Raw genomic sequence first — 23,585 nt, 5'->3', positions numbered from 1 at the left:
TGGACAGGGAGGCCTGGAGTGCTGCGATTCATGGGGTCGCAAAGAGTCGGACACGACTGAGCGACTGATCTGATCTGATAAGGTTTAAAAATTTTTACCAATGTGTTAAGTATGCAGTTGTATTCCACTGGGGTAAAACTTTGCATTTAAAACATTTTTATCGGCCATTTTATTCTTCAGCAAAATGCCTGTTAGTCATTGAGTCAGTTGGGTTTCTTTTTTATTCATCCCTAAATTCTCTTTGTGTATGTGTGTTAGTCAGTCATGTCCGACTCTTTGCAATCCCATGGACCTGTAAGGCTCCTCTGTCCATGAAATTCTCCAGGCAAGAATACTGGAGTGGGTTGTCATGCCCTCCTCCAGGGCATCTTCCCAACCCAGGTGTCAAATGCAGGTCACCTGCATTGCAGGCAGATTCTGTACCGTCTGAGCCCACTAGGGAAGCCCCAAATTCTCTTTATGCTTTATTTTTTCACTCTGTACTTTTTCTTTTCACTTTCTAAATATCTTTTGATAAACAAAAGCTCATTTTTCATACAGCCAAGATTGCATGTTATTCCCTTTATGGTTGAGTTTCCCTGGTGGCTCAGATGGTAAAGAGTCTGCCTGAAATGCAGGAAACCCAGGTTTGATCCCTGAGTCAGGAAGATCTCCTGGAGAAAGAAATGGCAACCCACTCCAGTATGCTTGCCTGGAGAATCCCATGGACAGAAGATCTTGGCGAGCAAACACGTCACTTCTCTTTATGATTGATATCCTTTTGTATAAATTATGAAGAAACTTTTCCCTATCCCATGGTCATGAAGATAACTTTTACATTTGTTTCTAAAACTTTATAGTTTTGCCTTTCACATTTAGATCTTGATTTTGTGACAGTTTTGAAATCTAATTCACATACTATTCAGGAAATTCACCCTCTGAAGTACACAACTCAAGTTTGTTAGTATATTCAGAGTTGTGCAACCATCACCAAAATCAATTTTAAAACACTGTCATCTTGTTAAAAAGAGACCTTAATGGGGCTTCCCTGGCAGTCCAGTGGTTAAGACTCCATACTTTCACTACAGAGGGCATGGGTTCCATCCTAGTCCAGGAACTAAGATCCCACATGCTGAGCAGCCAAAAACAAAGAAATAAAATACATATTTTAAACAAAGAAACATTTTATCCTATAGCAGTTACTTCTCACTTTCTCTCAACCCCACTGCCCTTGGTAACCACTAACTACATTTCCATCACTATAGATCTGCCTATTCTGGACATTTCGTATAAATGGAATCATATACATGATCTGCTGTGACTGGCTTCTTCCATTTAGCATAGTGTTTTCAAAGTTGACCCATATATGCATCAGTACTTCATTCCTTTCTCTCTTTTTTTGATATTGTTTTTAAAAATATTTATTTATTTTTGGCTGTGTCACGTCTTAGTTTGACACGCAGGATCTTTCACTGAGGTGTGCAGACTTTGTAGCCCCATGGCATGTGAGTTCTCGATTCCCTGACCAAGGATCAAGGATGCATCTCCTGCATCAGAAGGCAGATTCTCCACCACTGGACCAGGCAAGTCCCACTTCTTCCTTGTTATTGCCAACTAGTATTCCACTGTATAGGTGCACTGCATTTTGTTTATTCATTCATCAGTTGATGGACATTTGAGTTTCCACTTTGGGAACATTATGAATAACACGGCTGTGAACATGTCTATTCGAGTTTTTGCGTGGACACATTTCCATTTCTCTTGCGTATATACCTAAGAGAAGAACTGCTGGGTCATAGAGGAAGTCTATATTTAACCTGTTGAGGAACTGCTAGGCTGTTTTCCAAAGTGACTGCACCATTTTCTACTCTATCAACAACATCTGAAGATTCCAATTTTTCTGTTTCCTCCCCAACACTTGCTATTGCCTGACATTTTGATTGTAGCCATCCTAGTGGGTATGAAGTGACGGCTTATCGTGATTTTGATTTGCGTCTTTCTGTTTCACGTCTTTTAATATGTAGATTCTCTTGCAGTGTTCTTCAATAAATGATGAAGAAACTAGATAGTCTGTCCCATAGCGTTTCCTAGTTTGAATTTAGGTGACTCCTGATGGAAGTGCTTTTTTTATTGAAGTGTTTCTCATTCTTTGTTTTCCTTTGAACTGGAAATTAGATTCCAGACCTGTGCAGCCTAAACACTAGTCACTAGCCACCTGTGGCTATTTAAATCTAAGTTAATTTAAATTAAAAATTAAGTTTCTCCATCCCATCATATTTCAGATGCTCAGAGGCCACATATAGCTCATAGCTGTTGTGTTGAACAGTGAAGCTACAGTACATTTTCGTCATCTCAGAAGGTTCTATTCCGTTGAAGTGTTGACCTGATCAGAATCAGTGAGGCTTAATCAAGATTAGGCTTTGTGTGATTTGAATCCATTGAAATCTGAGATTTGCTTTATGACCTAGGTTGTGGTCAATTTTTATAAATGCTCTGTGTGCAAAGCGTATACTGTGTGATTGTTGGGTGCCATATTACACTTGTGTTAGCTAATTTTTCTACCTAGATTTTCTCTGTCCTACTGATTTTTCTGCCATGGTTTTCTGTTAATTTCTGACAGAGGTTAGTTAAGATCTTTTACTGTTGGACTTCCTGAATAAACTGTAGTACAGTTGACCTTTGAAAAGCATGGGGGGTTGGGGTACTGACCTTCTGTGTAGTCAAAAATCCATTTATAACTTAGGGTTGATCCTCTGCAGAGTCAACCAATCACAGAGTCTGTAGTCCTGCTGAAAAGCATTTACTATTAAAAAAAAAACTGCATATAAGTGGACCCACAAAGTTCAAACCTGTGTTGTTCAAGGGTCAACTCTATAGTGTGTACATACAATGGAGTACTTTGCAACCCTGAAAAGGAATGAGGAATGGCATTATAAACAGCTCTGAAGGTATCTCCTGTCTCAGTGAAAACACTGGTGGAAAAACAGCATTTTGAGTTTGCAAGCATATGCCTAAAAAAGGAGGAAAGCAAATCTTCGTGTGTATTTGCTTCTAGTTAAGAAAAGGAACAAGTTTTAGTATTCTAAAGCTTTTGAAATGATTGTTTACAGCAGGAAAAAGGTAATAGGGTAGAAAGGACAAGTATGATAGATCTTTGAATATGACTTATTTTGTTTTTGGCATCATTAGGTATATTTTATATAATGGTAAAATAAAATTTCAAAATCAGTCTCCCCAAATAAAACAATAAAAGTGAACCAAAATATGTATCTCATGGCTGGTATAGATAGTCACATGGAAATCAACTATTTAAAGGGAGCTTAAAGCACAGTAATGTGCCTATACAAACCCAGTGAAGTACTCTGAAGACAAATACTTTTTTAAATTATTTTATTTATTTATTTGTTTTTGGCTGCTCTGGGTCTTTGCTGCTCTGCGTGGGTTTTCTCTGGTTGCGGCGCGTGGGAGCTACTCCTCGTTGCGGTGCACAGGCTTCTCATTGCAGTGGCTTCTCTTTTCACAGAGCACAGGCTCTAGCCGCACAGGCTTCAGTAGTTGCGATGCATGGACTTAGTTGCTCCATGGCTGTAGAATCTTCTCAGGCCAGGGATCAAATCTGTGCTCCCTGCATTGGCAGGCAGAATCTTATCCACTGTGCCACCCGGGGGTGTCCTGAAGACGAATAACTTTTGGACTTCCCTGGCTGTCCAAGACTCTGCACTTCCAATGCAGGAAGCAAGGGTTTAATCCTTGATCAGGGGAGTAAGATCCCACATGCCGTAGCACAATCAAAAAAACAAAACAAAAAATAGAGAAGTATCTCTTTAAAAAATATTTCAAACGCTCTCTGGTAATCATATTGATGATCGTGTTAGTATTGCTGTGTTGAGACTGTTGTGTGACTTATGGAATAAAGCCAATGAATAATTATGTCGCTGAACTGGAATTTTACATAGGAGAAAGGGGAAGAGATACACGTAAAGTAAGTTTAAGTACAAACCCCTTAGTTGTGTATTTAAATTGATAGAATAAACTCATGTATTTTATTTTTAAAAAAATACTTTTTTGGTGTCTCTAATGAAAAGGTTTAGAAACAGTGAGCACCCCTAGTGTCTGATTGTGGTATCTACCACCTCCCCTTTGAAAGAAATCAGAGCTCCTGCGGCAGATTCAAGGTCCAGGTTGAGAACACATAAAATAAACCTAAAAGCAACTTGGCATTTTGATAAGCAAGGAAAGCTATCAAAGACTGTTAAGGTCATGTCAAAGGACTCAAGAGCCCACTTAAAAGGTTCCCCCACTTTAAAAGGTGGGATAATTTTAGCATGTGAAGTGAAAGTTGCTCAGTTGTGTCTGACTCTTTGCGACCCCATGGACTATACAGTCCCTGGAATTCTCCTGGCCAGAATATTGGAGTGGGTAGCCTTTCCCTTCTTCAGGGGATCTTCCCAACCCAGGAATTGAACCCAGGTCTCCCACATTGCAGGTGGATTCTTTACCAACTGAACTATCAGGATTCTTTACCAACTGAACAAGCCAATTTTAGCATCAATAAGAATAAATAATTGCCATGGAATGAAATATATCAAATACAGTTAAACCTGCAACCTCATAATATTAAAAACTCATCGTCCCCTTTGAAAAATGCTATGGAACCAACTCATTCTGAAAACAGGCAAAGCAAGCATTTATCCTGCCTTTTTTTTTCCCCAAACTGAACCTTGGGGCAACCAAATAGTTGATAAAGTTTCTCTTTATAGAAAGATTCCAGCTAATAAATAAAGAAGTGGAAGAGTTAGAATATTACCATTCTTTGCAGTCTCTTAAGAAAATCTGGATTTAGGCATGTGTATCAGAGCACTGACATCTTAAAACATCAGCCAGACCTTATGTACTTCTGTTGGAAGTCCACTGTACTGCCTGTAAAATCTTTTTGCCTGAATGACTCAGTCCTGCATCTGATAAGTCTTCTAGCTCAAACTAGCAGTTTTCAGAAAATGCATGAGAGAGAGAGAAACATGTTACATGACTCCATAAGAATGCAATCCATAAAATCCAGAATGTGGGGGATTCTACAGGGCAAATTGTCCATAAAATTCTGTGTTTAAAACTTTTCTTGAAGAATTGGAGGGTTTGGCAACACAAGCTGGACATCCCTGCCTGGTGTCAACCAGCTCACTCCGAGCAATGGCTGCATGTAGATGGCCATTCACTCGCTAGTCTGAATGAGTCCCTGCTACCTACAGCTTGACTCAGTCCCAGTACCTGCCCTTTAGGTAGCAGAGTTTGTGATCCCTGCTCTTTGTGTTTGCATAATAGTATCTCCTAGTCTTATCACTCCAGAGATGGAATTCTTTCTTAGGTATAGCAAAGATCTCTTACTCTTTAATTTCCCCCTTGTCTGGTTGTTTATGGTATTAATGCATTCTTAATGACAAAGTCTCTTTGGTCAAGATGAAACCCTTCAATTTCTTCATTACCCTTTCTCCTGCTCCAATATTCATCTCTCTGACCATTATTGTCAATATCATTAGGACCCTCTAGCTTGTCCATGTCCTTCTAAAGATATTTTGAAATAAACTAGATAAGAGAAATCCAGATTTTAGTACTGAAATACTGCAACAAACAGAACTCCAGGCTGACATGGATGCACTGTGCTTTGGCCATTGCAAGTTAAAATCATTGTCACATTCTTTAATCTATGAGGTTTTATCAAATCTCTTTGAGCCACATAAAGCCCAGGGGCTGAGGGCTGGACTCACTCCAGTAAGCATGTTGCCACTCCCCTCTCCAGGACTGGAATAAGAAAGAAGCTTTGTTAATCTCTGCAACTCTCCACATACAGAGATCGGACTGCTGTAATATTTGTGGGTGCAGCTCTAGAGATTACTTCAGACTCCAATGCAGAATGAAGAGTGTGCACGCTCAGTCATGTCCGACTCTTTGTGACCCCCTGGACTGTAGCCCCCCAGTCTCCTCTGTCCATGGGATTCTCCAGACAAGAATACTGGAGTGGGTTGCCATTTCCTCCTTCAGGGGATCTTCAGACTCCAGCCCACTCCCAGTTTCATATGGGGCTTGTTGACTACTCACCAGCAGATTTCTTTTTTGCTTTGTTATGATTTTGTTTCTAACAATCTAATTATTAATAGTCATGGGGACGGAAGCAAGAATTCACAGAGCTGATATTGTTTCTGGCACTGTTCCAAGAGCTTTCCACGGTCCTGTTCAAACCAATAATCCTATGAAGTAGCTACACTTATGATTCCATTTTACAGACAGGAAACAGACAGGGGCTTGGAAAGCCTAAGACTTTCCCAAGATTATACTATGCGGGGGGCAACAGAGATGAGATTTGAACCTGACAGACTCATGTTCCAAAGTCTTTGCATCTTTCATCACTATGTTATACTTATAAAATATAAGTCTCTTATAAGACAGAAGGGGACGACAGAGGATGAGATGGTTGGATGGCATCGCCAACTCGATGGACATAAGTTTGAGCAAGCTCTGGGAGTTGGTGTGCTGGAGTCCATGGGATCGCAAAGAGTTGAACATGACTGAGCGACTAACCTGAACTGATACGTCTCTTAATCTGAACAACTGAACTGAACTGATAATCATCTTTTTTTTTGGTCAAGCTGAAACCCTTGAATTTCTTTATTATCTTTCCTCCTTCTATACTTATCACTATGCCTCTGTTATAAAAACAAATTTTTTTAATGGGAATATTTGTAATCTACTAGAATGTGTGTGTACTCAGTCTCTTAGCCATGTCTGACTCTCTGTGGCCCCATGGACTGTAGCCCACCAGGCTTCTGTGTCCATGGGATTTCCCAGGCAAGAATACTGGAGCAGGTTACCATTTCCTCCAGGGGATCCTCCCGAAATTATTTGATCTAAATGCTTCATTTTTATCCTTTGATTACTCATTATCATGATTACTCCTAGCTTCATTTGGCTAGTGTAGGGAGACACCTGGTGGTGATCCAGTTTTTTAAAACTTCTCATTATGGAAAATTTCACACATACACACTGGCGTGCTGCAGGCCATGGGGTCACAGAGAGTCAGGGACACGACTGGACAACAACAACATAAACAGGAGAGGATAATAAATCCCTTCTATAGCCATCACCCAGCTTCAACAATTAAGAGCATTCTGCCATTCTGTTACCATCTTCACCTCCATCCACTCTGGATCCTCCACTCCCCCCCCCTCTTTGATTATTTTTATGGTTCTTTTCAAAACAGAATTTACATGTATCAAAATGCACAACACTGTAGCCATTTATCTTGACAAATAGATACACCCGGGTAACTCGTAGCTGCACCAAGTTAGAGAATGTTTCTATCACTCCAGAAATGTCCCCGTCCCCCATAACCAGGCAACAGTTGTGATTTTCACTGTAGATTAGCTTTGCTTGTCCTAGAATGCCATATAAATGGAATCATGCAGCATGCAGTCTTTTGTGTGTGCGCTCTTTTGCTCGGCACAATGTCTGTGTCACCGTGCACACCTGTCGTTTCTCTGTTGCTGCTGTACCCATTCTATTGTGTAGATGCTCCACTTATGCGCTCTGGTTGATAGGAACTTGGATTGTTTCCAGTTTGGGGCCATCGTGAATAAACTTGATGTAAACCTTCATGTTCCAGTCTTTTTGTGGACCTATGTCTACATTTCTCTTGTGTAAATACTTCGGAATGGAACTGCTGCATCAAAGGGTACGGGCTTGGTTAACTTCATTAGAAACTGCCAGACGTTTCCCACTGATTCGTCCAGTTGATCTTCCTGCCAGCAACGTGTGAAAGTTCTATCGTTTTACATCCTCGAGAATGTCCGATGTCGTCTTTTTCATTTGAACTCTTCTGGTGGCACCTCATGGTGATTCTAAGGGTACATTTCTCTGATGACTAATGATGTTGAGGACTTCTCTGTGTGCTTATTGACCATCTGTCCATCTTCATTTGTGAAGTCTTTTGCCCAGTTTCTGTTAGGTCTGAGTTTTTATTTTTTCTTTTAACCAAGCTGAGTATTTTATTCTAGATACAAGTTCATTGCAGGTATATAACTCATGAATATTTTTTGCCAGCCTGTGGCTGGCTGATTTATTTTTTAACAGCGTCTTCTGATGAGAAGGTTTATGTTTGATGACGTCTAATGGGCATGATAATAGCACGTCATAGGGTCGGAATGAGGATCAATAGAGATAATACTTGTCAAACGGTTAGTGTCATGCTGAAGCAGTGGATGCTGAGTCCCTGGCAGCGCTTCTGGTGCTATAGTCACTGCTTTTCCTATCGTTACTTGGATCCCTAACCAGATCATAAATGCTTAATGAAGAAAGCAGAATGTAATCTCTGCTCTCAGCTATCCCCAGGGTCTGGGATCTTGCTATTTCCATACTAGACATGCGATAAAAATGACATGATAAGTGAGTTGCTGAGGAAGGTTGTGTTTTCCGTAGAAAGAAGAAGTGAGACGCAAGCACATCCGTCTGCACATGGAGGGCGCGCTGACCGCCCGGGACAAGGTTGGGGTGCAGGATTTTGTGCTGCTGGACGCGTACACCAGTGAATCTGCTTTTCTGGACAACCTCCGCAAGCGTTTCAGCGAGAACCTCATCTATGTAGCGTAACTCATTTCCCAGCTGTTTTTCCTAGTGTGGTGGTTCCCTTCTGGTCCTTGGCCTTAAAAAAAATATTTTTTTAATTTATTTAATTTGTTTAGCTGCACTGGATATTAGTTACGGCATGTAGGATCTAGTTCCCTGACCAGGGATCAAACCTGGGCCCCCTGCATGGGGAGGGTGGAGTTGTAGCCACCAGACAGCCAGGGAAGTCCCCCGGTCTGTAGTCTTGATGGCTGTGAACAGTATCACTCTAGGCTAACCATCAGAGGGGGCATGTCCAGGAACCACCGGCAGGTGTACTGTGGTCTTTTGTATTAAGACCTTTCCGGCTGCCAGTGCTGGAGACCCAACTAAAGTCAGCCTAAGCCCTGAGAGAGAATCTGTCGACCTATGTACTTCAGGATCCAGAAGCAGATCTCCAGGGTCTAGGATGATGTCTTGAGGACTCTTTCCCATACTCTGCTTTCTTTTGCATCGGTTTCCTTCTGCAGCAGCCTCTCTGCATGGTGGCAAGGCGGCTGTCAGCAGAACCAGGCCTTTCTTAACACACTAAGTGGGGCAGTCTCGATCACTTGGTTGTTTGTCTGCCCGTGCCAGCTAGGTTCCATAACAGTGGAGACATCCCCCCCAACACACACAAGCTGACTTATTTATTGTGTTGTATCCCCAGTAGTGAAGGGGCACATGGGGATCATAGCACATGATGGTCTTTTGCCAGAGCCATTTGCACCCTGGAATTCCTTACTAGTGCTTTGGTCTGTTCCTCTAGACGTATATTGGGACCCTCCTTGTGTCTGTGAACCCATACCAAGAGCTGGGAATCTATACTCTGAGCCAGATGGAACTTTATCAAGGGGTCAACTTCTTTGAACTGCCACCACATGTGTAAGTAGCACCCATGGAATCAGCAATAGAAGTATTTTTCTCTTTCTGCCTCTCTTTCCTCCCCCCACCTTCACCACATATGTCCATCTATTACCCACCCACCTACCCATCCATCCACCCATCCATCATCCACCCCATTCATCCATCCATCCATCCACTATCCACCCATCCACTTGTCTACTCATCCATCCATCCACCCACACACTCACCCATACCCACCCACCTATCCATCCATCCATCCACTAGTCTATGCATCCACCCATCCACCTACACATCCACCCATCTACCCATTCATCCATCCATCTACCCATCCATCCATCCATCCATCATCCACCCCATTCATCCATCCATCCATCCACTATCCACCCATCCACTTGTCTACTCATCCATCCATCCACCCACACACTCACCCACATACCCACCCACCTATCCATCCATCCATCCACTAGTCTATGCATCCACCCATCCACCTACACATCCACCCATCTACCCATTCATCCATCCATCTACCCATCCATCCATCCATCCATCATCCACCCCATTCATCCATCCATCTACCGATCATAATCATCCACTTGTCTACTCATCCATCCATTCACCCACACACCCATCCACCCATCCGTCATCCACTCCATTCATCCATCCATCTACGTATCTACCCAGCCACCCACCTACCCATCCATCCATCCACCCGCTCATCCATCCATTCATATACCCATCCATCTACATTCTTGATGCATGCTCATTAGGTTCTGTAACTCATTTAAATTACTCCCTTCTTCTGAATTAAGTCTTTCAACACAATAGAAAACATCAGCAGATGATTATCAAATCTCATTTTAATTATGATGAAAAGTAGAATCTTTGTGTAACAGCTGTAGCTAGAGTTTCCTTCTCTGGGAAGTGGATTGCTATAGTGCCACCTACTGGTGCTTGAATATCATGGCAGCTGAGAAGAATGCCGGTGACTAGGAACTTACCCGGAGAAGGCAATGGCACACCACTCCAGCACCCTAGCCTGGAAACTCCCATGGATGCAGGAGCCTGGTGGGCCGCAGTCCATGGGGTTGCTAAGAGTCGGACAAGACTCAGTGACTTCACTTTCACTTTTCACTTTCATGCATTGGAGAAGGAAATGGCGATCCACTCCAGTGTTCTTGCCTGGAGAATCCCAGGGACAGGGGAGCCTGGTGGGCTGCCGTCTATGGGGTTGCACAGAGTCGGACACGACTGAAGCGACTTAGCAGCAGCAGCAGCAGCAGGAACTTACCAGGACTGGTGATCCGTTAAGAAAAAAAATATTCTGCCTGGTCTGCATGTGACTCTCGGGCTTTGCTGAATTTCCCTCTTCTCCTCCTTGGTTGACTTTTGGGCTATTATTTAGGGTCTTGCTTCCTTTTTCTTGATGATTCACCTATTCCACTCCCAAGGCATTTATAAATCTTTCTGCCTCACCACCATCAGCGATTACAGAAATACTCAGCTTTCAAACGGCCACATCCTAAAAGTATACCCCGGGGAAACCTTCATGCTTCAGTTTCTGATCTTGTAGATAAAGCCTTTATCATAGTATCTGATCTTGTATATAAAGCCTCTATAATAGTGCCCTAAACTTCTGTTTTTAAAACAGAAGTTTTAAATAATTTTTTGTTTCCTATCTCTATATATTTAGTATTTTAGGTTTTGAAGGAAAAAAAATGAGCTCTTTTATCTGTTACATTATTTCCACCTACATTTAATAGAACATCTCTTGGAGATGTAATTTAGTATGTAGATTATTCTAATAAGAAATATTGATTTTTTTAATTGGTAAATTCTGAAAAAAATTTTTATTCCTGCCCCAAGTCTTCACTTTAACTTTTCTACTATGAGAGTTTGGGGGCTTCCCTGGTGGCTCAGATGGTAAAGAATCCACCTGCAATGCACGAGACCCAGATTCCATCCCTGAGTCAGGAAGATCCCCCTGGAGAAGGCAATGGCACCCCACTCCAGTGTTCTTGCCTGGAGAATCCCATGGACAGAGGAGCCTGGAGGGCTACGGTCCATGGGGTTGCAAAGAGTCGGACACGATTGAGTGACTAATACACACTAGAGGCTTGCCATCTAGTGGGTAATGGTGAAGATTGCTGGCTCTCTGAGCTAAGTGCCTGGAGCCACAGTCTGGATGTGGCTTCTGAGAGTCCGGGTAGTTTGTCCTTCTGCTCTGATGGGCATCAGAGCCAAGGGAAGTAGTGTTATAGTCACTTCCACTCCGTCTTTTAAAGAATTGCCTGGTCTTTATTGCAGCAACGTGGGATCTTTAGTTGCAGCCTGAACCGTTAGTTGCGGCATGTGGGATCTAGTTTCCTGGCCAGGGATCCAACCCGGGCTCCCTGCATTGGGAGCTCAGAGTCTCAGCCACTAGACCGCCAGGGAAGGCCCTACTCCTTCCGTTTCTGTCTCACTCCTTCTCCAGCTATGCCATAGCTGACAACGCTTACCGCATGATGTGCTCTGAACTAAATAACCACTTCATCCTCATTTCTGGAGAGAGCGGGGCAGGGAAAACAGAGGCCTCCAAGAAGATCCTCCAGTATTTTGCAGTGACCTGCCCGATGACTGAGTCACTGCAGATAGCCCGTGACAGACTGCTGTTCTCCAACCCAGTGCTGGAGGTAAGTGATCTTTAAGGACCTAGAAAGGGGAGTTCCAGGGAAGTCAGTAAGTAAGAAGAGCCTCTGCTTGGGTGGATCAGTTAAAATGGGCAGGTCTGGGAGTTAAGAAGAGAACAGATCACAAAGGGTAGCACAATCGGTCCCTTATATACGAACAAATTGCATTCTGATAGAGTGTTCGTAAGTCCAATTTGTTTATAAGTCCAACAAAGTTAGCTTAGGTACCCAACTAACACAGTCAGCTGTACAGCACTGTGCTGTAATAGGCTTATAATGCTTTTCACACAAATAATACATAAAAAAATAAATAAACATTTTTAGGCTTATAGTACAGTACCTTGAAAAGGACAGTAGTACAGCAGCTGGCATCCAGGGGCTGGCATCAAGTAAACAGGCAGGAAGAGGTACCGACTGGTGGGGGGAGAGGAGGTGGGACATGGTAGAGCTGAAGGATCATCAGCAACAGGAGATGGAGGGCAGGCTGCAGGTGAGACGCGCATTAACTCACGAGACTGGACAGCAAACACGTGTTTGCATCTTTGAAAGCTCACACCTCGAAGGTTCGTACATAGGGGACTTACTATACTATTAGTATATAGTTAATTGTGTTGGTTGGGTACCTAGGCTAACTTCGTTGGGCTTACAAACATGCTTTCAGAACAGAGCTTGTTTGTATGTAGGGGACTTACTGTATCGTGGTAAAAGGTGTGACCCTGAAGTCCAGCAGGCATGGAGACTAAGCCCAGGGTTATCACGTACCAGCAAGCTTCTTCATATCATTCATATCCTGGAGCCAGTTCCCCATCTGGAAAGTGGGCCTACTCATAGTACCTGCCTCTTAGGAGGTTTTGAGGATTAAGCAAGACGAATGCAGAAAAAAAAATGTGATCTGTAGCTCAGTGGGTAAAGAATCTGCCTGCAGTGCAGGAGACCCAGGCTCGATTCCTGGGTTGGGAAGATCCAATGGAGAAGGAAATGGCAACCACTCCAGTATTGTTGCCTGGAGAATCCCATGGACAGAGGAGCCTGGCAGGCTACAGTCCATGGGGTCGCAAGAGTCGGACACAACTTAGTAACTAAACCACCATGCATAAAGAGCACACAGCAGAATTAGTAAGCACTAAAATAATACTCTATTATTCATTAATATTTTTATTAATTAAAATCATCTTGATTATTATTTTTACTACTATAATTCTCTGACTTGTTGGATGATTTTGAATATGTTATTTTCTCCTGTGTTTTTGTTGCTTTTTGTGTAAAAGGCATTTATGGTTGAAGGGATTTTCCCAGTAGACCTTTGGGCTGAACAGTTTACATCTATACTATAGGAAGATGTCTGCTGATGGGGGCCAGCAGTGATGCCTTCTAGAACAGCCAGGGCCTAGGGTCCTATCTAGCTCTCCTTGCATGTGTGTTAAGTCACTACAGTTGCTACAGTCGTGTCCAACTCTTTGCGACCCACCAGTCTCCTCTGTCCATGGGATTCTCCAGGCAAGAATACTGGAGTGGGTTGCCATTCCCTCCTCCAAAAGATCTTCCAGACTCAGGGACCGAAACTGCATCTCCTGTGACTCCTGCATTGCAGGCAGATTCTTTACCACTGAGCTACTAGGGAAGCCCCAACTTCTCCTTAGGCCATTTCTAATATATTCCTAGAATGGATTCTAGAGAGAAGATATTTTTCCCTTCTTTTCTCTGTGTCCAACCCCAATATTTGGCATCAAATACTCTGTAAATAGTGATTTCTTCTTAGCAGATAAAGTGGCTTCCATTCCTGGCTCCCCCTTCTCTCCTCCAATGAGCTGGTCATTCAGGGTCAGGAATTCTATGAACAGGAGAGCTTCAGTGTCAGAGAATGACAGATGGGTTCAGTGTCCCCTCCCTTTGTATTCCAAGGCTTTTGGAAATGCCAAAACACTCCGGAATGACAACTCCAGCAGATTTGGAAAATACATGGACATACAATTCGACTTTAAGGTACACTGACGTTCCTATTACTGCTTCCCGGGGACCCCTGAACTTGAGAGCAACAGAAAGTCAACTCAAGGCATCTTAAGAGAGGAAGGGTTTCTTCTTGGCTCAAATAGTTGAAAAATTTAGGGTTTGCAATAGTTTTAGGAAATGCCAATGAAGACCATGATGACAGATCATATGAGTATATGGGCAAAAATGAAGAAGTCTGGTGAGACCAGATGTTGGCAAAGACGTGGATCATGAGTTCCAACACACGGCTGGTGGCAGGGGTGTACGTTGGTCAAACCCATTTGGTAAACAGTGTATCATCTTGGGGTGCTGAAATCACACAATCTAAGGTGGGGCCATTCCACTCCTGGAAATATTCCTACGGATGGGTAAGCATGGCCTCAGCAGCGCTGCTCATGAAAGTAAAGGGACTGGAAAGAACCAACATATCTGGCCAGGATTGGATGCCCATCAACAGGAGAAGGGCCCAACTGTGGGGTGCTCACACGATGAGATGTTTTATGGCAGCGAGAGCATGTGAATGCCAGCTGCATGCAACCTGGACAGGTCATGAGAATGTACTACATGTCAGCGAGATGCCATTTCTTACAAAGCTTGAAAAGATTCCAGAGTAAACAATCTATTGCTTAGGCGTACATGACTTTATGCCATGAGTTGGCAGACTTACATGGATAGGGTCTTGGGCTTTGTGGACCGTACAGCCTCTGTCCCAACTACTCAGCTCCACTGCTGTAGTATGAAAGGAGCCAGAGAAGATACATAACGTATTGTACACAGAGTTTAAATGGGGGCTCACGCAAGTAGGAGGGGTAGGCAGAGCTCTCAGGGACATGTAATTCCAAGTGACACCTTAGGCTAGAGAACAGTAGCTGGCTGGGCGTTTAGTATAGTGAGGAAGACAGACCGACCAAGGATTTCCCAGAGGCTGGAACACGGGTTTCTGGTCATGCATGCACAGACTTGGAAAACATTTTAATAGCATACATATTTTTAAGGTTTTTTTTAGAATCCAACACATACTAAAAAGGACACAGCTCATGGCCACAGCTCAATAAATTTTTCCATTTGAATCTACTTGTGTAACCACCACTCATCCCAAGATATTAACATTTCCAACACCTCGAAATTTCTCCTACCCATCTCTGACAAATATCTCCCCCCCACCCCCGCTTCCCAAAAGTTATCACTGTCTGGCATCTATAATCACAGATTCATTTTGCTGGTTCTTGAGCTTCAGAAAAAATGGAATTATATAGTTGTTCTATTTCATGTTTGGCCTCTCTGAATCAGCGTGTCTTGTAAGATTCGACTGTGTTGCTGCATGGAGTTGTTCGTTTTTTGATTGCTCGACTTTTATCACTGTTTATAAACACATCATTGTAAAACAATGATGTAAACACTCATTTATGCCGGGTGTAGTCCCAGAAGTTGCACTGCTGGATTCTTACCAGCAATGATATCACTGAGTTCCAGTTTCTCCACGCCCTTGCCAACATTTGGTATTGTCAGTCCTTTACATCTTAGGCATTCTGGTGGCATATAGTGGTTTCTCTGGTAGGCTGCCGCCTACGGGGTCGCACAGAGTCAGACACAACTGAAGCGACTTAGCAGCAGCAGCAGCAGCAATTTTAATGAAGTTTTGCTCATTGGTCCCTTAAAGACCTTCTTGTATATTAAAGTCTTTTGCTCATTTTTAATTGGGTAATTTTTTCTCATTGATTGGCAAGTGTTCAATATATGTCATGGAATACAAATCCTTCATTGAATATATTATTTAAGACAATAATTAAGACAATAATAATTAATATTGGCATAAAAATATATTGACATTAAGAGGCTGATGACCCAGAACAGAGGCTAGAAGCAGCCCAGCTCTCCTTACCTATATGTCACCAGACTTATGACCAAAGCACCACTGAGATTCAATATCGATCAAATTGTCTTTCCAATTAAATGGTGGTCAACTGGAAATCCATATGGATAAAGAGAACTTTGGCCTCTGTTTCACTCCATAAACAAAAATTAAATCACGATGTATCATAGTCTTAAACATGGATGGTAAAACAGTTGATTCTAAATGAAAACAGAAAATATCTTCATCACCTTGGGGGTTTAGGAATGGAACCCAGAAAACGTGAATCTTAGAAGATGGATAGATCAGGTTGATTCAGACTCACAATTTCAGTTCATCAGGAGACACCAGTAAGAGAGTGGCCTTGATTGTTGTCTTGGCTGGATTTTTTGTTCTCTTTTGAAGGGCATTCCCGTAGGCGGGCATATCATCAGTTACCTGATAGAAAAGTCTCGAGTTGTCTATCAGAATCAGGGCGAGCGGAATTTCCATATCTTCTACCAGCTGCTAGAGGGTGGAGAAGAGGAGCTCCTTGCTTACCTGGGACTGGAGCGAGACCCCCAGCTGTATAAATACCTCTCACAGGTTAGAAGGACCATAACCTGTCTCTGGTGCCCCTTTGGCGGTGAGGGGTGGGGTGGTGTTAGTTCTGTGGGATGTTCAGTAACTTTCTCAGGGCCACGTTACCGGATCCTGATGCCACAGTGCCTTTGGAAATGGCTCAAGCATTTCACCAATACTATTTTGATTGATTTCACGATCTTCTGTGACTTTGGCAAACTTGGTGCCTGTGCTTTGCAGTATATTCGCACTGTTTCCAAACCTCTAGGTGTTCTTTAAGGTCTGACTTAAACTAGCCCTGTCCTTGAAGGGGAGGGAGTGCACGGTGCTGGTTGTGCGGGAGGGATATTTGGGAGGTTGCAGATTTAACATTCCAGTTCACCGGTGAATATTTTCATGGTATGACACCTTTGTTTTTGCTGTGCAACAAGGAACTCTTTTAAAATGATGAATCTTCAGGTAATCAGGAAAAATCTGTACTACAAAAGCAAAATAATAGTAAAAAAAAAAAACAACCCTCATGTAGAAGATTTTCCCTTTAAATTCTGACACTGGTAGTCTGTTACTTATTTAAAAGACAACTTCTAGACTTAGTGGGAAAAGTCTTCTCACACCTCCTGTATCATCTGTATTTCTCTAGATACAAGCTTTTATTTCCTTCAGGGAAGATCTCCTTCTATCTAATCCTGCCTTGAAGTTTTTGATGCTGGTTACTAAGTGTATCAAGATTGTTTTCTTGAATTTAAACACTGTCATTTACTGTATGTTTTGGTAGATACCTAATGACATAAATGTCTTCAATTTGTTCAGCAAAAATGGCAAGAAAGCCTACTTTAAAAAACATACACACAGAAAGATATAGCAGGTTTTTTTAAACAAAATTCCAAATTTGAAAAAAGCTGCAGTTGGCAAATCATCAGGTGCTAGACAAGTAGAATAAAACCTGTTTTTTCACAGCTCAGAACATTATAGAACTAGCTTTTTAATGCCCGCAGAGAAAAATTTTGACACCTAACTGTCCTTATGAAAATGCTGTTAAGCGGCCCAATTCTGTGTCAACAGGGTCGCTGTGCCAAAGAGTCATCCGTTAACGACAAGAATGACTGGAAAACTGTTTCCAATGCCTTTTCTGTCATCGATTTTACTAAAGATGATCTTGAGGTATGAGCCCCTCAAGGGTGGAGCTCCCTGTGGTCAGACTTGGGGTTGAGGAAACCATCCTGGTTTCTTGGTGATGACACAGAGTTGCCAGAGGGAGCAAATAAAGATACAGGATAACTAGGTACATTGAATTTCAGATAAACACTGGCTGGGTTTGTAGTAGAAGTATGTCCCAACATTGCGTGGGACAAGCTTCATGCTAAAAAAATTAGACATTGCTTACTAACACAACATTGTAAAGCATCTTTACTCCAATACAATTTTTTTAACTAAAAAGAATTAGACATTAGACATTGCTTATTTGAAATTCAAATGTTAGCTGGGCATTCTGCATTTTATCCAGCAGCCCCATATTTCCCCAGTGTGGGGTGTCAGCAGGTAGTCATGTTTCTTCTTCCTCTCAAACCCAGTCTCAAATATTGAATCCCCTAGAATTCTAGGAACATCATTTATTTATGCTTTTATATTGGAACAAGTTGGACCAAATTGTAGGCTTTATAAACATTTTGTTTTTACATCTTTTGTCTTATTTGGGGGGTGAGGGGGATTGTGAAACTATTGACTTTTTGAGGACCAGAATACAATTTAAGAAAAATTTACGTGTGTATGTGTGTACCTGGGGCCATGGCATTTGAACACCGGATGGCTTATTGGCAGGCACAAAGGGAGATACCGGCATAGTGGTGTTCCATGCTGGACATAGTGAGGGAGCATCCTGCCCCCCACTGAAGTGCCTTCCCTCTTCCCTTAATATCAGAAGTGGATAAGAGCCCACAGGGCCAATTTCTAGGGAAGGATCTGTGATCTCCAGTCTGGAATTAGGGGTGCGGGGGTGGGCAGGTCTCCCCCGGGTACCACCTCTGATGACGTTTATCAATCAGGCGGCCGCCGTCTTCTCTCCCTGCCCTCCTCACCACTTCCCACGTTCCTAGAATCTCTTTGGCATTATTGCCAGTGTCCTGCACCTGGGGAACATTGGTTTTGAAGAGAACCAGCAAGGTTGTGCCTCTGTACCAGACACTCATGAGATCAAATGGATCGCCAAGGTGATGGTCCACTTTGGGAGAGTGGGGGTGGCAGGCAGGAGAGGCCCCAGACCCTGTCAGGGATGGAGGGGTAGGGGAGGAGAGCAAGACAGCTGGGTGCCAATGTCCCAGGTGGCTACCATCTCGTTCTCCCACTTGACGCTGGTTAGGAGGTGGGCAAGGGAGCGAGTGAAAGCCAGTTGGCTGAAAGACCAGACATGCTCTGTGTTGCACCAGAACACGATTAGCAGGTGGGAAAGGGAACCTGAGCCCGGAGACACCACCGACTTTTTACTAGGGGGTCAAATTGGGTTGCTGAATGGCATTTTGTTTTCCATTTATTCAGCTCCTAGGGGTCGACCCATGGGTCCTTCTGGAAGCTCTCACCCACAGAAAGATTGAAGCCAAAACAGAGGAGGTAAAAATGGCTCTAGTGGGGAATGTGCCCACCCTCCCCACTGCTGCTGCCAGTAGGATGGTGGCCCCAGAGGAGGCCAGACTCCTGGATCCTGCCCACCAGGTCCTGTGTGGTCCAGCTTGTCAGCATCTCCAGCCTTAACCTCCCCCATCTCCCGACATTCCACCATCACGGGCTCTTGGTGCTTCACGCTCGCCCTGCCTTCCCTCCATGGGGTCTTTGCATATACTGTTCCCTCTGCTGCAACACCCTTCCCTGTCCTTCACCCAGTTAAATCCTTCCCATCCTTCAGTTCCCAGGGATCACTTCCTCAAAGACCCTCCCCTGCTCATCCCATCCCTGCCCTAAAGCACCATGTATGTCTCCGAATAGCGCTCGTCACTTTCAGCTTCAGGACTGTGATGCTTCTCTGTGTGAGTTGTTAAATGTGGTGCTGTGCTCAGTCGCTCAGTCTTTGTGACCCCATGGCCTGCAGCCCGCCAGGCTCCTCTGTCCATGGGATTCTCCAAGCAAGAATACTGGAGTGGGCTGCCATGCCCTCCTCCAGGGGATCTTCCCCACCCAGGGGTCGAACCTGCGTCCCTTATGTCTACAGCATTGGCAGGCGGGTTCTTTACCAGTAGTGTCACCCGGGAAGCCCTGACTTGTTGAATGTCCTCTGCCAGATATGAGCCCACAGAGGCTGAAACTCTTTGTCTTGGTTGAGGCTGTATCTCAGCACAGTGCCTGGCACTCAAGGAACAGCACAGGCGGGAGGTTCCTCCCCCATCAAGTATCCTTCTCTAGTCATCTTTATTTATTTATTTGGCTGTGCCAGGTCTTCATTGCAGCATGTGGGATCTAGTTCCCTGACCAGGGATCGAACCTGGGTCCCCTGCCTTGGGAGCACAGTCTTAGCCCCTCGACCATCAGGGAAGACCACCCCTCTCCCCCAGTCATCGTTAAACCTGGGTTGAAAACTCTGAGGGCTTTAAAAAAATTTTAACCTCTGTAATGATGTACCTGTTGTTCTTCTCAGGTGATATGCCCATTGACACTAGAGCTCTCTGCCTGTGCTAGAGACGCAATGGCAAAGGCAGTTTATGGGCGAACATTTACTTGGCTGGTGAACAAAATCAATTCCTCCTTAGTGAACAAGGTTGGTTCATGCATATTGTGTGCCCTGTGCTCTTTAACATGGCCGTGTTTTATAACCAACACCTTTGAAGAATTTGTGAGAATTGAACGTAAGCTCCTGGTGGGCAGAGATACTGTCTTTTCACGTCTACATTTCCAGTCTCTAGCACACAGTAGGCTCACAAAAATGCACTGACAAATGATCTTGTCAGTGTGTCCCCAAGTCTGGGATGCACAGCATTTGAAGTGTACACAGAACCTTTTCATTTTAACAGTAATATATTTTAATGTGTATAAGAAAAAAAAAAGACAGCTCCTTTGAACTCACCCTAAAGGCATATTTCCTTTTTAAGCAGAATTATTTAAATTAAAAAGGGAGCTGACGCAAAGCTGGAAGCTGAGGCAATGATATGAGGGCAACGGGGTGCATGGATATGGTGAGACTCATGGAGGAAATGTGCAAAGGATGGATTTGGATACATTGACTCAGCGCATCATACAGAATGCTACATTGCGTCCCTTAAGAAGAAAAGTCATATTCTCCTTCAATAGCCATCCTTGCCTGACAGCACTTGGCCCTCTGTTGAAAATGATCCAAAATATCTGCTTTCTCTCCAGGGTGAACATCTTCTTCCTGATGTCAGTAGCTTCCTTCCTTCCTCCTTCCCTCCCTTCCTCTCTCCATCTTTCTTTTTCTTTCCCTTCCTCTTCTCTTCCTCTTTCTATCTTGCTCTGCTTTTTTTGGACTGAATGTGGGTTTGGGGGGCTGAGGAGGGCTGAAGCAAGGAAGTGAATCAGAAGGGGAAGGTCAGTCTCTCTACTCTGATGATGAATATGAAAGCCAGGATGGGACCTAGGGAGGCTGCAGGCAGGAGGAGGCAGGCTGGGAAAATTATCTGCACCCTGTTTCTTCTGAAAGCCTTGTTGGAGAGATGAGATTTATAGCCACATCCCAGATTCAGGGGCAGTTGCCAAAGTAAATAACCTCAATGATTAATGGTGTGTGTTACTTTGACTAGGACTTTACTGGGAAAACTGTGATTGGATTGCTGGATATCTATGGGTTTGAAGTCTTTGACAAGAATGGGTGAGTTTGTTTGATTTCATTGTGATCCACTGGTTCTTCATTTTCCTTTGAGGTCTTAGTCTGGTTTATGGCATTTCTGATGTTATTGAAACTCATTTTCCTGTTCCTAGAAATTCTCCAGGTTTGCATAGCCCCTGCCTCATAAACTTTTCTAGAACCAGAATAGCCATTAAAAATGCAAATGTCTTTTACTTTGACTCTTCTTATCAGTTTATTAAATTATTTGTTTAATAAGGACTTCAGTTTTCTGTATGGAAAAAGCATCCTTAAAAATAAGTAAATATAATTTTTTGGAAAAACTTGGTCTACTCACGTAGCTTTAGTTACTTAAATCTTTTGCACCTCCAGTTTTGAACAGTTCTGTATAAATTACTGCAATGAGAAACTCCAGCAACTGTTAATTGAGAGAACCCTAAAAGCGGAACAGGCAGAATATGAAATGGAAGGTATAGAGGTAAATGTTTCAATGTTTTCTCCTCATTTGATTTCTTAACCAAGCAAAAGACATTTCCGTGAGAAATATAATTTCATTGGAGGTTTTTCCTGATGAGTACTAAGAATTATTTTTTCACTCCTTCTCTGCTTGTTTCCTGGGAAATTATGTTGCTATTCAGCAAGTATTCTTTTTGAAATGTTAGAGATAAAAATCAGAAAAGAAAAGCTGGACAATCAATTTAAAAGAAATATATTTGATGCTCAGTCTTAATCCTTCCTGGAGAATTCTTTCCTCATTGTCATTTTAGTGGGAACCAATTCAATATTTCAACAACAAGATCATCTGTGATTTGGTAGAAGAGAGACACAAAGGAATCATTTCCATTCTGGTGAGAAAATTAACGTTGACTTGGGGCTCATTCCATGGTATCCTCAATACTCAGAAGATCTTTCCCTGGGCTTACAGAGAGTTAAGAGTGAAATCCACTGTATTATTGAAGGATGCAAGTTGAACTCTTTTGCTGAATTTTTGCTCCAAGTTTTAGACTGAGCTTTCCCCTCTTATTCAAATTCATCTATGGTTTGCCACAGATGGATTCAGAGAGCATAGAAATGTTGCTTTGTAAGAATTGTCTCACCAACCTGAACCCAGTTTTCTTGTTGTTGTTTTAATAAAAGCTACAGGGTTGATTCATTTAAAAAAATATTTTATATTAGACTTCAGTACTAGTTTCAGGTATACAGAAAGTGATTCAGTTACATATATATATATATATCTATTCTTTTTCAAATTCTTTTCCCATTTAGGTTATTATAGAATACTGAGCAGAGTTCCCTGTACTACACAGTAGGTCTTTGTTGGTTATCTGTTTTAAATATAGTAGCGTGTCTATGTCAATTTTGATTCATTATTTTTTAAGCTTTATTTCTCAGTTCTGTTACATATTATGGGTCTGTAAGTGGTGGGTGTAGAAGACGTTCTCTGCTTCTGTCTTTTGGCCATACTGCTTGGCATGGAGGATCTTAGTTCCCTGACCAGGGATTGAACCCACTCCCCCTGCAGTGGAAGCACAGAGTTCTAGCCGCTGGACCACCATGGAATTCTTTTGATTCATTTTTTTTTTAAGATGGTCATTTAAATGTTAACACTGTTGAGGACCCAAAATAGAAAGTAAAAACAGTTTGTGAACTGGGGAAGGTTAGACTTAACTAGTTTTATGACTTGCTTTTTCTGAAGGCTTTGCTCCTCATTAAAGAGGGTTTGTTGTTGGCCAGCTGGCTAAAACTGGTTAAGAGACACCGAAGTTGAGTGTCTCAGCTAGTTATGGAAGCTGCGAAGTGTCCCTGGGATGTCTTTGGAAATAGACGTCAGATAGGTGGGAGAGCTGACTTTTCATGGAGTTTCTAGTCCCTCTGGTTCCATGGTTCCTTAATCAGATTTGATACGATGATTACCCCTTCCTCCTCCTGGTAATGTTGACCCAGACTTGTGCACAAGATGATATATTTCAATCCACTGCATTTTGCCATAGCTGCTGGAAATTCCATTTAAACTTGGAATTGATGGAGTGTGGTGCAGTGACCGGAAACTTCTGCTTCTGTTTTGAAGGATGAAGAATGTGTTCGTCCTGGTCCTGCTACAGACTTGAGTTTCCTGGAGAGGTTGGAGGAGAAAGTGGGAAAGCACGCACACTTTGAAACGTAGGTGTCTCATCTGCCAGGCTGTTGCATGGGGGAAGGTCATGCGTTGTGGAGTTGACTTCTAGTGTGTGTATATGGCTGTGCTGGGTCTTAG

General features: G+C 42.9%; 1 protein-coding gene across 1 annotated transcript in view; it reads left to right on the top strand.

Annotated features, from left to right (window-relative positions):
* The first annotated feature begins 8,374 nt into the window (after positions 1 to 8,374).
* Positions 8,375 to 23,585, top strand: part of MYO1H (myosin IH) — a 42,002-nt gene continuing 26,791 nt past the window's right edge. Inside the window, exons 1-13 of the mRNA XM_061385105.1 lie at positions 8,375 to 8,607; positions 9,380 to 9,495; positions 11,951 to 12,149; positions 14,049 to 14,129; positions 16,393 to 16,572; positions 17,611 to 17,709; positions 18,642 to 18,755; positions 19,081 to 19,152; positions 20,171 to 20,290; positions 21,288 to 21,355; positions 21,704 to 21,809; positions 22,099 to 22,179; positions 23,400 to 23,491. Of these exons, the coding sequence (XP_061241089.1) occupies positions 8,482 to 8,607; positions 9,380 to 9,495; positions 11,951 to 12,149; positions 14,049 to 14,129; positions 16,393 to 16,572; positions 17,611 to 17,709; positions 18,642 to 18,755; positions 19,081 to 19,152; positions 20,171 to 20,290; positions 21,288 to 21,355; positions 21,704 to 21,809; positions 22,099 to 22,179; positions 23,400 to 23,491 (1,454 nt within the window). The 5' untranslated portion in view covers positions 8,375 to 8,481. The remainder of the gene's footprint in view (positions 8,608 to 9,379; positions 9,496 to 11,950; positions 12,150 to 14,048; positions 14,130 to 16,392; positions 16,573 to 17,610; positions 17,710 to 18,641; positions 18,756 to 19,080; positions 19,153 to 20,170; positions 20,291 to 21,287; positions 21,356 to 21,703; positions 21,810 to 22,098; positions 22,180 to 23,399; positions 23,492 to 23,585) is intronic.

The sequence above is a fragment of the Bos javanicus genome, chromosome 17 (genome assembly GCF_032452875.1).
Source record: "Bos javanicus breed banteng chromosome 17, ARS-OSU_banteng_1.0, whole genome shotgun sequence".
Classification (NCBI taxonomy): domain Eukaryota; kingdom Metazoa; phylum Chordata; class Mammalia; order Artiodactyla; family Bovidae; genus Bos; species Bos javanicus.
Note: the sequence above shows the minus strand (reverse complement) of the source record. Positions and strands in the feature narration are given on the sequence as shown.